Source organism: Spodoptera frugiperda, chromosome 6 (assembly GCF_023101765.2).
Source record: "Spodoptera frugiperda isolate SF20-4 chromosome 6, AGI-APGP_CSIRO_Sfru_2.0, whole genome shotgun sequence".
NCBI lineage: Eukaryota > Metazoa > Arthropoda > Insecta > Lepidoptera > Noctuidae > Spodoptera > Spodoptera frugiperda.
The window spans coordinates 12,839,687-12,856,851 of record NC_064217.1 but is presented as its reverse complement, the minus strand read 5'-3'; the positions used below and the strand labels follow the sequence as shown (position 1 = coordinate 12,856,851).

The 17,165-nt window shown below is 34.7% G+C and overlaps 1 protein-coding gene across 21 annotated transcripts in view; it reads left to right on the top strand.

Moving 5' to 3' along the window:
* Window positions 1–17,021, top strand: part of LOC118267395 (uncharacterized protein CG43867) — a 254,836-nt gene extending 237,815 nt beyond the window's left edge. For 14 of the 21 annotated variants that reach the window (XM_050694178.1, XM_050694184.1, XM_050694179.1 and 11 more), the window contains 13 exons: window positions 243–387; window positions 708–820; window positions 2,055–2,282; window positions 5,828–5,947; window positions 7,556–7,713; window positions 8,135–8,312; window positions 8,921–9,076; window positions 9,746–9,920; window positions 10,765–10,936; window positions 11,647–11,776; window positions 12,269–12,400; window positions 12,583–12,663; window positions 12,875–17,021. In XM_050694178.1, the coding sequence (XP_050550135.1) occupies window positions 243–387; window positions 708–820; window positions 2,055–2,282; window positions 5,828–5,947; window positions 7,556–7,713; window positions 8,135–8,312; window positions 8,921–9,076; window positions 9,746–9,920; window positions 10,765–10,936; window positions 11,647–11,776; window positions 12,269–12,400; window positions 12,583–12,663; window positions 12,875–13,246 (2,160 nt within the window). In that variant the 3' untranslated portion in view covers window positions 13,247–17,021. Of the gene's footprint in view, window positions 1–242; window positions 388–707; window positions 821–2,054; window positions 2,283–5,827; window positions 5,948–7,543; window positions 7,714–8,134; window positions 8,313–8,920; window positions 9,077–9,745; window positions 9,921–10,764; window positions 10,937–11,646; window positions 11,777–12,268; window positions 12,401–12,582; window positions 12,664–12,874 lie in introns of all 21 variants that reach the window. The other 7 variants (XM_050694181.1, XM_050694180.1, XM_050694188.1 and 4 more) reach the window with 4 other exon arrangements.
* The last annotated feature ends 144 nt before the right edge of the window (window positions 17,022–17,165 follow it).

The following is a 17,165-nucleotide window of genomic DNA, read 5'->3' as shown; positions in this document are numbered from 1 at the left end:
AACTGACTTATTGTCCTATCTCTTACTGCAGTCGTGTAGCAAAACTGTTTAATGTTTGTATGTAAGTTTAATTCAGTAATATTGAATCCGATACGTAACTTTATAACATACATTTTTCTCTATACAAAAAAAACTTTGCTTAGACCTTGGAAAGCCCCTATTTTTATCTATAATGTCTAGTTCACAAAAATCCACATACCTCTACCAACATAAATACTAGTGATCCGTTTCTCGTATCACAGGGTCCAACATACCTTCTGTTCGAGAGTAAAGCAGACAAGGACTCCTGGCTGTACCACCTGACGGTGGTCAGCGGCGGCGGACTGAGCCAGGGCACCCACTTCGAACAGCTCATACAGAAGCTCATGGAGACTGATGGGGATCCTAGTAAGTGTTGATTTAAGATTGTGTGTTATGTTATAATTAATCTGTTTTATATTGTTCAAATATTTTGAGTATCTAAGTAGAGAGATTGTTATGAAAGTTGGTTTTTGTGCAACTTTGTCTACTTCAAGTAAATAAAATTCATTATTAGCTAAATCAATTCAACGTCACGCCTTTTACGCCCGAAGGGGTAGGTAGAGGAGCACTTTACGGCACATAATGCCACTATACATTAGATGTAAACCCGAAATTTTTTGCAGTCTGTCGCACTAATGAAGATTGAGCCGTTAAGTAAGACTATAGATGTATTTGTTATTTTCCAGATTGTGTTCTATGGAGGCATCCAACGTTACTGTATTCTAAAGAAAATCTGACGTCTCCACTCACATCGCTCAACTCCGAAGCGTTACAAGCAGAAGCATTAAAACTATTCAAGGTAAGGAAGAATAGGCGTTTGATCAGTAATCAATGTCATAATAAGATCAATGAGTGTAAAATGATAACATTGTAGCGACACATGACAATTGACAAGTAACAGTGACAGAAGTCGCACATAGACGATCGGTGATCAAATCAACTGATGACGTCATAAAAATCCTAGGTCGTACATATGAAGTTTATATGCGAATAAGCATGGCTAGAAAATCCCAACGAATAACAGTTGGGCAGAAACCCCGCATGATCACTTCGCTTGGTCAAAAATCCTCCTTTTTACCCGACTGCGCCAGAAGGAGGGTTATGTTTTTCGAGTGTATGTATGTATGTATGTATGTATGTATAATTGTTTGGCACGCTCTGCAGCCTAAACGGCTTGATGGATTTTGACTTGAGAGGTGTCGTTAGATTCGTATTTACTGTGAGAGTGACACTGGATATATCAAAATAATAAAAAAAACAAAATGGCGGATTTTTATCGCCAAATTCGAATATTTCTCACTCTCTAGCCTAAACGGCTTGATGGATTTTGACTTGAGAAGTGTCGTTAGATTCGTATTTACTGTGAGAGTGACACTGGATATATCAAAATAATAAAAAAACAAAGTGGCGGATTTTTGGCGCTAAATTCGAATATTTCTCACTTTCTAGCCTAAACGGCTTGATGGATTTTGACTTGAGAGGTGTCGTTGGATTCGTATTTACTGTGGGAGTGACACTGGATATATCAAAATAAAAAAAAACATAAAACTAAAAAAATAAAAAAGGTAATTTGTTTGTTTGAACTAAAAAACGACTGCGTTTCTTTATAATATTAAAATGAAAAACCCTAAAACAAGAAAGTCATCGTAAAATTTAAGCAGTCGGGACCCATTCAAGAAAGCCAGCCGTATGTGCCTTCACAAAGTCTTTATATTAAGAATGGGTCCCGACTGCTTACATTTTACGATGACTTTCTTGTTTTAGGGTTTTTCATTTTAATATTATAAAGAAACGCAGTCGGGTTTTTGTGTTTGTAAATTACCTTTTTTATTTAGGGAAGTTTCTCACTCACGAACTCAAGAACTCACTATTCCGCAAAATATGGAGTTTCTTGCTCGTTCTTCTCCATTCGAAGCAACACTTTGGAACGAGCGTCTAATTTCACTAACGGACAGACTGAAGGAAAATTCAATTTGACGTTTCAAAAGTGCCTAATTTAGGATTAATTGAAATAAATGCTTTGCGTGTTGCAGTGCGTGCAGCTGTTCATGTCGGTGGCGGTGGAGCAGGCGGGCATCGACTACCACGTGGTGCTGGCGCAGAACGCGCTGGCGCAGTGCCTGGACGTGGGCGAGCTGCAGGACGAGCTGTGCTCCGTGCTGGCCCGCCAGGTCACGCCGCACCAGCCCTCCAAGCTCGGCGTACAGGTAACGCCCGCAAGACGCCACAAACTACACGTTAAGCCCACCAAGCTTAAGAATGTAAGTTGCTCACTTATACTTAGTTCTTGCTATTCGTTTGGTCTACATTTTGATTTCGTTAGGGACGTGTTTTGTGGTTTTGAAAGTGATTAAGTAAAAGCAATGGGTTAAAATGAGGTTAATAAAGTAAAATGATACTTAAAACCAACGTAGCAACAGTCCTTGTTTGATAATAGTGACTTATATACCGTTTTCAATTTAACTGTTTGTTTGAAGTTATAATTTTGTACATCATTTTTAATTAATGTTAAATAATCAATAGTACTTTCAGACAACTTCAGTATTTATCAAGGTCGCAAAGTAAAACTTTATTGAAAGTGTATTACTGATTATAATGCTTTAAAATAACAAAACATTTCAGTCTTATTCAATCTTATACTAGTATCAAAGTAAAATCGAGTGATAAACAGGTATACAGTACAAAAATACTTAAATCTACCTGTTATTCCACGGATAAATAACAATGTTACTTATATAAATGACATTTAGGTTCAAGATCAAACTGTAGACCAAAAACTAACGGTAAATTCATAACAGATATTTCTAATACCCATCTGTTTGAATTTTGCCTTTTCTTTAACAACAATTGAATTTCAATATATTTAAATATATAGTAATAGTAATAAGGAACTATGACTTACGAATTTGGCTTTTAAACAACAGAAGTTTCTATGAGTGTTTTCAAATAAAAATTCAATTGTTGTTTTCAATTCTTCAATGTTTTGGTGTACTCTTACTTACTTAATATCAAATAATTTTGTCATTAATTTACCCACGACACAATCTGTTTTCTATTGTGTCTCATATACCGGCAAACAAGAGGTTAATAGTCAAATTTCATTAAAAACTTTTTAATTATGTTTTTGAATAAATATAAGAGTACACCAAACAGTTCTTTATTTTTGGTTTTGCTGTAATATGTTCCATTGTCAATAATGGATGTTATTACTCCTAATAAAATGACTGATACTAGCATGGCTTTAGGTGTTACGGCTAGGCTAGGTACAAAACATATTACTTGAATACTAGTCTTTTATCAATACAAAGTGTATTGGCATTCATTTTGACATTTATTATTTTTTTCCTTAAATTATAAAATGTAACATGAAACGAATTAGATTTTATAAAAGGTTTTTTTTATCAATTTTTAAATTTTATATGTGGCGATGGAAAATATGTAATGACTAAAAATACATTAATATTTTTCAAACAGAATTTAATTAGAATAATCAAATATTTAAAATGTAATGGTATTTAAATTATAGCTATGTAATTTTTTAATAGATTCCTTAGCCCTAATTGAAACTGTCAAGAAAGTTTCATCTGTCATTTGAACGCCGCCATCTTAGCTAAATGTCAAAATGAATTCCAATACGAGAAGTGGTAGGTATACTATACATACAGCTTTATATTCGCAACGGCTTAGCTTACGGGCAAACGCTTTGATGCTTTTCTCATATGTAATCATCATATACAATAATTAATATTATACAGTAATTATAAAATATAAATAAACTTGTCGCTTAAATATACTATACTTTGTATGTAGATATTTCTAGAATATTGTGCTCTGTAAACTTTATTTTAAGGTGGAAATAACTAAAGTATGTAAAAATGTAGTTTATTTTGTAAAAGAGCCATATTTATAGTTCTTTTACATGTGACTTCACTCGGCACCTTTTTCTATTTGCAAGCAAAGATATGAATCTTTTTCAATGCTTGTTCGAAAGAGAGCACAATATGATTTTCTAAAATGCTTCGAAACTATTATTTAATTTGCGTAAAACTGTAAATATACACTAACAAACCATTACTATAGTATGGGCTTTGTGTGTCGCTGTATTGAAGGCTTCGTCTCGTGGTTGATCAATTTGGAATTGTATTGTGAATACAATCATATTGGCTTCATTAGAATACCGTATAAAATATGCTAATTAATAATAATAAGCATACAACGACAAAATTACTAACAAGGAATAAAACTTAAAGTTTCTATTCCAACTTGATCCGTCCTAGTTCTGGCAACATTTTCGAACGGCGCGTTCTAATTTTGAAACGGTAAAAGTGTTGCCATAACCTAAAAAAAAACGATTACGTTGCAAAATTTCAAATGGAATGTTGGTGTAAATTTTTCCCCGATTTTCTTTTTTTTTTCTTCCAAGAATGTTTCTCCCTTGGCCCCATAGATTTAGGGAATGTTTTTTTTTTCGTTTATCTGTCATTCATACTTCATAGCTAGTGTTACCCTTCGCACTGTTCGATCTCCTTTGTATTGAAAGGTTGATGTTGCAAGTTTTTTAGACTGTTACCTTATAGCCCTTATATATTTATATAAGTATAGTACACATATATAGTCTTGGTAAGTATTTAGGAGTAAGTAGGATTAAGTATTTTTAATGAAATTGCATAATATGTCTCTCTATAATATCTTTATATGGACTACTGAATTGGTTTGATTATTACATATTTGCTAACCATTTTATTCCAATTGTTATATTTTGAGATTTTCTATTGTCAGTCAAAGTAACTATATATCGTTTGTGTAGTTTCAACTATTCCTTAGTAACGATTTTGTTCCGAAATGAATTGCTAAGGACTGAGTTAAGTTACCATTAGATGACTGATAACAGCAGTTAAACATTTGAATCTCGAGCTATTTAATTTATAATTCAAATAAAAATATACAGAATAATAAATTCTTATGAATTCTAAAACGAATAACATGTAATTTAGAAGATAAATAAGAAATATTTTCTATATCAGAATTAAAAAATAAATATTCTATGACATATTATGCAATTATTAGAAACACACTGTACATTTTAATCACAAAACTATAACTACTGTACATACATATAGTGGGTAAAATAATTTCATGGGATTTTGGTACTTAAAGGCACAATGCAATGGCATACAGCACTCGCACTAACTTTAAGATAACTCATTTTGTTCTTAAGCACTATAATTGGATAAAGAAATAATAATAATTACCAAAAAGATTTTTATAAAGATGTTGTGAACAGTTTTCTTTAAAAATCAAATGTTTGTAACAAATATAAGAGCACATAATTTTCTTTTCCAAAGGGGGTACAAACAGAGGTGCACATATTATTTAATTCTAAACCCACTTATCATCACTTATTTATGGGATTTTTGTATATGCCATGTATTGGAGTTTCACCGCAGTGCCTTATTTATTGGTTACGGATGGGTTAATGTATGACACTAGCTTTCAATTTATAATAATGATATGTATTAAGAAAAAAGATTTTTTTCTTGTATATTCTTGATATTAGTATTCATATTTATGTAACTTATATACTAATACATAATTATGTATGTACTGTATACTATACACACAACACACCAAAAACACAACCTATATAAATAAATCACTCAATAAAACCTCACATAGACCTCCCCAAAAACCAGACACAGTCTATCAAAAAGCAATCATATTCTGTACTACATAAAGTGCACATTTCCAAGCAAGTTAGTTTCGCCAAGTATTTGGTCCAACAACCGCCAACATTTCATTTGTTCAGCAACTGCTACTGTGCGCGACTCAGTCGCTGTTCACGTGCGACACTGGCGCCGCGTCGGTGGGCTCGGACAGCAAGAGCGACGTCCCCACGCATGCCGCCGGCTCACCTAGCTCTATACAGGTAAACGATGGCTAGGAACGCGGTAGATGTACGGGTTATTTAAGAATATACTTTATGTTGTAGCAGTTAGAGTATAAATTGCCTCGAACTCGAAAAAGTACTATTTTTAAAGTATGATTGTATGATTAAAACATAGATTAAAGTATAGTTATTGGTCGTGCTTAATCGGTGTTATTAAAATATTTACAAAAAATGACTAATTTTGAATTGGAACATGAAAAAATCAAATGTGTAAAAAGACTTTTACTGTACACACTACAATTGTATAAAATAATAGTTTTTGTTTGTTATTAATAACTACCGTTAAAGTCGGATTTGTTTGACCTCAGGGGGTAATTTTGACCCAAACTTTGAGACCAATCAATACGCTTTGTTCTACATTCCTATTGATTATAGAATTTGGATCAAAGTTACCCCAGTAAGTCAAACAATCTAAATAATTCGAACTTACCCGGTAACTAGTAATTTGTAATGTTTTGTCTTCACTAAAAAAACTCGAATTTCACTTCAAAAAGAAAAGTAACTAAATCATTCTACAACTAAAATATACTAAGTAAAACATCTCTGATCCACCCCTGTGGTTGGCTGGTAGAGAATGCCGGCATTAAGGCCGCCTATATTCGTTTTGTACATAAATTGTTAAATAAATAAATATTTCTTGAAGCCAATACTAATGTTCACAATCAGTAGACGTGTTTGTCCTTTCTTTTCTAGTCTTTCTAGGGAATCATATGAGAAAAGCAATGTAAAAGAAACCGTAAGTCTATTGATATAAAGGTTGAATTTGAACTGAACTGAACAAATTGAAATAATGTTATAATAATACTTCATGTGATAACATTTTCTTTTAAATAACTTGTTTTGAGTAATACCAAAGAAGGTTTAATTCAAATATGGACGATTTTACGCTGCGGAGATTTTACTACAATCCTATTTATTGTCAAAATCTTATGTAACAACAAAAGTACTAGTAAAAGCTCACAGTGGAAAAACGATCCTTAAAGCTAGCCCCCAAAAGACGTAACTACGGTTAGATGTGACTTGTGTTCAATTCCTTACAAAGATCTTTGATTGGATACCTTCCTGTGTTGAATTACATGCCTAATTTACTGCAATCCTTTTTTATGTGACAGAAATATACCAGAATTTATCTATATTTTTTACAAACAAACTAATAAAATAACATAATTTATTCCTCTTTGTCATTTTATTGGGCATTTTTTTGTCTTGTAGTTCGAAGACCTAATGCGAGTATGTTTTACGCCAACACAATCGTTTTTAACGTTCGGCGCTCTGATTGGCTGACCCAAATTAACTAACCAATCAGAGGGCAAAACGAAGTAGCGCATCGACCATGTCAACGTTAAAAAAACTCACACCTCGTCGTCCTTAGTATGCTACTATCGATAATTTGTTTTTAACCGACTTCAAAAAAAAAAGGATTAGAATCTATGTTCGAATGATTGTTTTATTTTTACTTGTTGCTATAATAGACAAAGATTACAAGTCACATAGTCACATCTACCCGTCTCCCCTAGCATTGTACGAAATGTACACGATTTTAACGCATTTTTTTATCGTTTTCTACCATCCAAGGAATGTTTCCAGGCGCCGCTGTTGTCGGTGGACTGCAAGAGCAACCCTCCCACGTACAGCTTTGTACAAGGATGGCAACTCCTGGCTCTGGCCGTCAGTCTCTTTGTGCCACGGAATAACAGGCTACTGTGGTATCTGAAGCTACATTTGAGTAGGCATGCGGATTCTAAGTAAGTGTATTTGTTTGTATGTTTTTTAAGTATAAAGTTGATCATGTTGTTTTGGTGTAAAAGTAACAATCACTGTGTTGCTGTTGTACTAACTAGTTTCAATTACATTTAATTTACTCTCATTATTGTTTGTTTGCCACAATCCAAATAAAAATAAACAAAATTAAATATTAAAGTCAAAGTTAATAAAGTTGAAAAATAAACTAATAAACAGTCTACCAAACTATCCGTCGGTGAAGCTAGGTTCTCGTTAATTAACCATTAACTAAAATATTTTACGTCTGTCCCATTAAAGTAAACATAATTACTAATTAACTTGGAAGTAAATTATTAAGTCTCTAATGTAAAGGAGCTCCATAATCCAGAAGTAGTATTGTCACGAGCTATTGACAATGACCATTAAAATGTCCATCTTTCCTAGAACGGAGTGCGGTAAATACGCGGCGTACTGCGCGCGTGCGTTAGAACGTACCATCCGCAACGGCGGGCGCGAAGACAAGCCGTCCCGCATGGAGGTGCTATCTATTCTATTGAAGAACCCCTACCACCACTGCCTACCCCACGCCATACCTGTCCATATGCTCAATAATACTTACCAGGTATGTACCTCCCTTTATTTTAAACCTTAACCTCTTGAGTATGTTGAATTTTAAGTATTTGTTGTGGTCTTAATAATTGGGTTCTGTTTGCTGAAATATTGCTTAACCCATTCTTGGTCGCTGTGCCAATTTGGGAACACCTAATAATTTAAGGTAAAAACGTTGATTTCTACATTATAAATACTCAAATAAACACATTTAAAGACATTTTTTTTCTCTATGTGACCATTAATGGGTTAAAATTGTGAATGATAATGTGTTTAATTACTTTGATAAAGAGTGTTATATATACAAATGTGCGTATCAAGTATGGGGACTGAGGTTTTATTTTTCGGGTACGACAAAACATTATTTTTGTAAAAGGACGAACTCTGAAATGATATCCAGGGTATAAATAAGCTCCTGATAACATACCTAGTGAAAAATGGGAGCTACATTCAAATTATGCTTCCATGTTGCAATGGCAATCACTTATAAAATCAAGAGGCATGATTTGATTTCGGCGTTGTACTTAATTTTTTAGCAATAAATTATCCACTTAAACTATAAAACTCAGTATGACTATTGTCCATTTAATACCAATACTAACCCAAATAAATTTTCCACAGGTGATAAGCTTTGACGGCTCGACGACTGTGGAAGAGTTCCTGTCTACATTAAGTACAGAGCTTGGATGCAGGGAGTCAGCGGCGTCAGGGTTCGCGCTGTTCAGCGACGACCCTATCGAGAAGGACTTGGAACATCACATTAAACCTGATAAAAAGGTATGTAATAATGTTTGGATTGCCTATTATTTGGTATCTCTGGTCTCGCTCGGGTGATTCCTAGCCAAATAATTATTAGAATCGCTTACTTTATTAATTATTATGTTATCGGCTTACTCACGTAACTGTTTGACGAGGAACTCGACTAATTTCAAGCCATGCTAGAGGCTCATATTCATAAGCAGCATTCTGCGACGCGGCGATTGCCGCGCTGCTACTCGCGATAATAGCATAATTTAGTATGTCTCACGAAAGTTATAACAAAATTATCACTTACTTTATTATCATATCAGCTATAATACGTCCATTGCTGAACATAGGCCTCTCCCAATGACATGCAGATAAGCTGATTCGAAGCGACCTGTATCCAGCTTATTTAATTCTTAGTAAAATCCTTGATTCAGGTACAAATTGTGTATCGTAACACTTTAAGGTTGGGTGTTGTGGAGACTAATGCCTTTCAGTGTAAGGAACAAGAAATGGAGCTCGAACAGAGAGAAAGAGCTTCGATAATAAACTGACCATATTCAATAATAGTACCCTATTAAACAGCTTACAACAACTACATAACAGCACAAGATTTAACAAGCAAAAATGTGTCTTATATCAAACCACTACCCTTGGAAAAGTCACACAATTTTGTAATACAAATTATATTTGTCTTTCCAGCTATGTGACGTAATATCAAAATGGGAGACAGCGCTCAGAGAGAAGGGCTCCGGGAAGTTCGAAAACTCTCGAGTGATCCGACTTACGTATAGAAATAGGCTCTACTTCAAGAACTCGATAAGGACAGAGACTGACAAGGAGCGGTTATTACAATGCTACCAGGTTAATCAACAAGGTAAGTTCTTTAATAATACTTAGAAAACTCTCAGTATGTTTTTTTTTATTTGATGTACGTTCTATCATGTTTCATAATTTAATTCAACATTTTAACTGTATAATGTATTGGCTTAAGCTGTAAAATTATGCATGTTTTTCTAAATAAATAAATAAATAAATAATTATTACATTTGTTTGTTGTACATGCTTCTGTTACTTAGGACAAATATGTTACATATTTCCTATCTCTACCACTTCTGTTAACCAAAATTCCAAATCAAAACACAAAAGTCCAAAACGAAACTGAATTAGATAATATAGTGATCCTCTTGATGTCTATATCTTGGCTGGGCATATATATTTTGACGGCCTTATTATGTATCCCAAATTATTTCCTTTTGGTAAACATTGTTTACACAAAGATTGCCTTTCAGTACCTCTAGGAGTTTGAAGCTAGGAGTTACCTCTAGAAGTATTAGTCGATAGTCGCTAGCGACTATGTAATTTTTTTGTACGAGTCAAATTTTACAACACCTCTACCCGTCAGTTGTGGAACTAAAATACGATTGCTGCAAAGTCATGGTAGAGGTACAGAACGAAATGTACACTATCCGCTCCATCTCAATATAATAATGTATCAGAGATATTGTACAAAACTGTTATAAAGAGTAACGATGGAGTTTCTTGCTCATTCTTCTCCGTTCGAAGCTACACTTTGGATCGAGCGCCTAGCTTCACTGACAGACAGACTGACGGACAATTCAATTTGACGTTTCAAAAGTGCCTTATTTAGGATTAATTGAAATAAATGCTTTGACTTTGACTTTGAATAGTAAAACTAATCCCAAAAACATTTGTTTCAGTGGTAGCAGGTCGTTTCCCAGTGACCAGAGAATTGGCAGCGGAACTGGGCGCGTTGATGGCGCAACTGGACATGGGCGACTACTCCGCCGCCAACACGCAACACAACCAGCCTCTGGCGCATCGGTTCTATCCGTATAGGTACAGGGCCGGCCTTAGTAATGATGAGTTAAGGTGAGTCAAGGAATATTGTGTTTTATTATGAGGATATAGGGTTTGTTTTTTATGGTATAAGCCGGTAAATGAGCAGACGGATTACCCGATGGTAAGCAATCGCCGCCGCCCATGGACACCCGAAACACCAGTTGCGTTGCAAGTGCTTTGCGGGTTTTTTGGGGTTTTGGAATTTAAGGGTTGTTGGAGAATCGAAGATTGGAAAGATTAGGAAAGGGGGTAATCGGGCCACCAATAACCTCACTCACATCACGTAAGCGTTGTTTTACGGCGGTTTTCTGTGAGGCCGTAGTATCGCTCTGGTCGAACCGACCCATTTGTGACGAAGCATGGCTCTCCCACACTTGTTTTAGGTTGATTTCCTTCAGTGTTTGTGACTCACTAGGGGCTTAAATTTAACATTCAATCGTTTAGCCCTAACAAATTCTCTATTATACAATCAGACCTCACGCTATAATAGTGGCATCTGGTGAGCAACAAAACAGTAGCTCTTAGTGATATCCCGTTTTGTAGGTAATAGCATATTGCACCTGCTAACATATTTTCTTTAATGTGTTGTCTAGCGGCAAACATACTACGTCTATTTTTTCATATTCACGTATTTACTTAGCTGCAAATGTAAAATGTCTTTTAACATAGGTAGTTAAAAATATAGGAAGTTATCATTCCATCTATTTAAATACTTTAATATCTGTATCCTTGTTTTATAGGGACGTGGAAGAAAAGTTGCGATCAAAATGGGTGGCGCTGAAAGGCAGGAGTAGTGCAGACTGTGTGAGGATCTACCTCAACTGTACGAGGAAATGGCCATTCTTTGGTGCTACGCTGTTCCAGGCTAGGGTGAGTAGACTTAGCGTCTTTTTAACGGACTTCAAAAAAGGAGGTTCTCAGTTTGACCTGTATGTATGTATGTAAGTATGTTTGTGCGCGATTTTCTCACTATTGGCTGAACTGATTTTGATGCTGTTTCCAGCGTAGTGTTTTGGTCGGTTAAGTCGGGGTGTCTTAAATTTCAGTAAACATGACACCCAGCCCTGGAACCCAGCACGACAGGATAAAATCCTATTAAGGGGCAATGTTTAAAAATAAAAACTTTTGATGATAAATAATAATCATGACTTCGATAATATGATATCTCTCTGCAATCGACTGGTCGTAAGTCAGTAGTAGTAAAATATTATTGAGTATTCTTTGAATTTTCGAAAATTTTCAGTTATAACCACACTGAAATAACAGGGAGTCTGCAATTAGCCATTCACACACATTCTATAACATGATACCCCTACCTACACCAGACCTGCTATAAACAAACTTGTTTTTACGTACTTGTAGATAAAGCAGCCGGACCTGTCGATGGTTTGGCTGGCGGTGTCGGAAGATGGCGTGACGGTGCTAGAGCTGGCGTCCATGGCCGTCATAGGACGGTACGCGCTCAGCTCCATCGGACTCTTCGGTGGACTACAGGTAAATTTAAATTAACTTTATTTTGGTATACTAGAAACCGTGGAAATCAGTTCGTGCGTGCGTGCGATTTATAGCGTTAGGAAGGAAAATCTGACTTATTTTTATATAATAGATTACTTCTGAAGACTATTTTCTCTCTCTTCAATACTAAGGAAATTAATTTAATAAATTTTTCGTTCCAGGATGACCTAATGATGCTAATCGACGCTGAAGACGCAGCGAGTCCAGTACACAAGATGTTGATTAGTCTCAACAAGCCAAAAGTAAGTAAAATGTCATTTCTGGGGCTTCACGTGCATTTTTATAATATACTTAGGGACCTTTTTAACTTTGTTCATTTTACAAAGAGAATTTAACGTAGTAATATAATGTTGATACGAATCATATAAGTATTCCTATGTTGAGTTCGAGTTTCCAAGTGTAATTTAATAATTGAATAGATATATCAACGAACCCTAAACTCGTTCCTTCCAGATGGCAGAGCTGACCCATCTAATAGCGGACTACAAGAACGCGTTGCTCCGCGCGGGCGGGCCGGGCACGCCGCAGATGAACTCCCTCACGCGCAACGGCAGCCACCGCTCCGTGCGGACCAAGGCCGCCTCCTCGCTGCCGCACTCCTCCCCCTGCACGCTGCAGCACGGGGCCCACGCCCCCCACGGTACGCACGGCCATGGTACACTCCCCTCGCACGCCGGCACGCTGTCGGACCGCAACAACACGCTGACGCTGAGCTCGCACGACTACTCGCACGCGCACCACGGCCAGCCCGACATCCTCAAGGCCACGCCCGACCACCGCGCAGACAAGAAGCGCGCCCTCGCGCACGACCCCGGCCTCGCGTGACGACACCACTAGCCCCCCCACTGACGCCACCGCTTTGGGAACCTACCCTGCTAAGGTAACAAACCGCCGCACTCAGACACATTTAATTATTACTTAACCCAGTTCTTAGCAATCGTTTTCGATACAAAATCGTTACTAAGGAATAGTTTAAGTAATCATTAAATGTCTCTGAGTGCGCCAGTTATTTTCTAAAACCTTGTGTGTATTCTTGCCCAAGAAAAACTATGATTTCTTTCATATCGTAGTCCAACATGTTGATCTTACTGTCATCACACTCAACTTCCTTGTACAGTGTAATTATTATTATTATGTAACATTCTCAAAGCGGTCGCCTCATCACTTTATTCGAGGATAGGAAATGGCCCGCGAACTAAGATAGCATTCCACCAAATATATAGGACAAATGGGAAATAAACGAAATAATAATATACCTCATATTTTGTAGCGAACGATTCAGCCTATTTTTATTGGCTTTTTAATGATAGATTAAAACATAGTTTATAATTTATTTTTTCAGCGTAATTTTTAAATAATTGTTTGAAGTTTTGCTACCGTACGATAGTGGTTTCGGCTTGAAGTGTATAATGTATGATTCGTATGGATGTGTCGATGTTTATACGCAGTTTAAATGCCAATTTTATACATGTAGTTGTATATGTACGTGTACAGGGCGCGATAAATTGTACCTAGAAGTTATTCTTAGCGAAATTTTCTGAATATTTTTTGGACGAAATTCTTCTATACATGCTTGGAGTTACATGTTAGTTAGTCAGATATTACTTTTGATTTAATTCTGGTTTTATAGCTTTTTATACAACTTGGATATTGCACAAATGGTGTAAATAGTGATACGTTTATCCACCCCTGTACTGTTTAGATCGGAGTCCATTTAGCATAATATACGGGGTGTCCCGTATGGCGTATGATTCTAATCTTTTCTACTAACTGTGCTAGTTCGGGTAGATCTGTCCTTTCATTCGACTGACATGGGAGAGGTTACACTGGCGTTTAATGCGACTGAAGTGACTTAGTCGATTAATTTGTAAAATGTATTTGGTTAGATGTAATAGTGATTAATTCAATCATCAAAAACATGATAAAGACGATCTGTAATAACATTAGAATATTTTTTTTCTTGAATCTCATTTGACTTGTTTAAAAGAAAAGATTTATTAATTAAATAAAGTATTTTTTAAATAAGTCGCACTGCATTTTTGTATAATAAAAAGTGCAGGGACCTTAGTCTGCTATTACAATTGTTTTAGAATGGTCGATCATTGAGCAGGCCCCAGTTCTTCTTCATGCATTTGTAAAAAGCAAATAAGATTAAAAGAAAAGGTATTGACCGCCAGTGTGACCGCGGCCTAATATATAAAGGTGTGGACACGTGCTCGTGTGAATCTCAATGTAGAACGTATGTAGACTTGGCTTTACTTATTTTTCATATACTTTTATATAATTTACTATCACATAAATCACATTTGGAATAGTGCCCATGATATTAAAAATTAGTTAAAATATTAATTTGTGGAATTGATGTATGTATTAGATTTTTGACTGCCGAGCAATGTCTTGGGTTTGATTCCCGTGTATGACATTCTCAATGTACTAAACTTAGTCTCTATTAAGTGCCAAAAGGCATTGTGTACGATAAATCTAACAACAATATCAAAAATCTAGTACATACATTTTCAGAACAACTTTATTCTAAATTCAACCTTGAGACACACGTTATAAAGTCGTATTTGGTAAATCTGTATGTCTGTAAAGGTGATATACTTATGGACTGATATATTTAAAGATCTTTCAACGAATCTTAACACTTATTGTTAACGTCTAAACGACCAATGAAACCGAGGTGAAACATTTTTACTCTAATAAGTCTTAGAATCTCAATATTTCTTCATTTTAAACCTTATTTCGATATGTATAAGGTGCTCTGTTTATTGAAGAGGGCCTTTTTTATTTGTGATCTTTTAAAATTGGAATATATTTCGAATTTTGCTGATATTATTATTAATACATTACTTTATTATACTGATAGGAATGTCATTTGAAAATGAATCTTAAATACAAAGGTACAAACTTGAAAATTGCAAGAATGAATATTTCTATGTATTTTTATCAGTATAGTAAAGTAATTATAAGTATTTTGACATGCATAATGTCGTATGATTTACATTTTGTGGGCATTTTTTAATAATGATCTGTATTGTAATATACATAGGGTATATTTTGTATATTTTTGGCATCTATTTAATCAGGGTTCCGTGTGAATGCCAGAACATATTAGTGCAATTCTGTAAACAGCTTAATATACATTATAATTTAGACATCACATAGAAGAACTGGAAATTAGATGGCCCCTAGTGATAAACACGAATTTCTGAGTCAGATTATTGATTGTCAACCTAATAATGCTTTTGGTTATAAAGCTGAATATCAATCGCCAGCTAAAAACAGTTTAGCTCACATAATTGTGTCAGTTTTTCATACATGGCAAGCTAACTTATTTTAGCTGGCATTGGAGAATCGGCTTTATAACGATTGTATAAGGGTAAAAATCTAATAAACTCGACTTAGCAACTGATATGCACTCAAATCACTGTTAGGATTTCTAACTGGAGTCTTAAAAACTCCATTAGACAGATTATATACAAACATTTTGTATATAAAAACGTATAATGAACACCACATATAGTTTTTTTTATATAAAAACTATCGTGAGACATACTAAATTAACTAAATCACAGTTTACTCAGTAAATAAATGGAGAAACGCTCTACTAGTTTACCCCATCTAGTCTACCACGGAACTCTGAAAGCAATATAATTTATATTCAATTAGCTTTCAAAGAAATTTCTACCATTTTTTTGTATTATTAATAATAATAATTCAAAGATTTCGTTACCATCTTATTTCTATTTAAATATATCTTGCAATAAAGAAGGTTTTAAGATTAAAAGAGTATTTTCGTTCCGTATTGTAGATACTTAGTAAGTTTATTTGGCTTTGAATTAAATTAATCTTCTTTATTGCATAGATATTAGTAAAAGACGGGCTAATTGTAAAAGGCAACTAAAATGGCGACTAAATAGAGGTAGTTTTATAATTCGTAGATATAGACCATAGAAGCTAAATGAAACGGTAATCTAATTATGACCAATTCGCTTCCATGGCCAATCTATCCGAGCAGACTGGAAAGCCAAGAGAGAGAAAACTATAAAAGAAAATATGAAAAGACAACTTTTTTGTAAATTTGAAAGAAATGAAAGATCGAGTTTTCTCATCCTTGTCACACGCGATTCTAGCTCTTAAAGTAAAGTCCGAAGCTAGAATTTAAATCATATAAGGGTATAAATAAAGGCTAAAATCGCGTGTTTCAGTCTGCAATTTTAGTAAATAATTGAATTAAACCATCATTTCGATTGCACTTTTTGCATAACACTTAACTGTTGATATAATTATGTATAGAAATATTATCATAATGTATATTTTACATTAGGACCGAAATTAATTTTATTATAATTATCGTATTAAGGATCCATAATTTATTCTGTAAGTATTTATTGTATTTTGTTTTTTTTTTAATTGGTTGATTGTTCTTTTTGGAATATGAATATGTTTGACGAATCCTCTTTTTTTTTGTTAACGATGGCCTAACTAAAGACTAACCATTCGAGGCCTAAAATTGGATTATTTGTAGATTTATATTTTGAATGTATTTAGACGACTTTTTTGTTTGATGATGCGAGAATAAACTTGTATTACTGAATTGACATTTTATTTATTTAATTACTCCCTAAAATACCCAAAAATATACCACTCTGGTAACTTATATTATGTGCTAAACAAAAAGACAATACTTCGCGTTGGCGTCATACACACGAATAATTTTAATAATGGAAAATGAAATTGA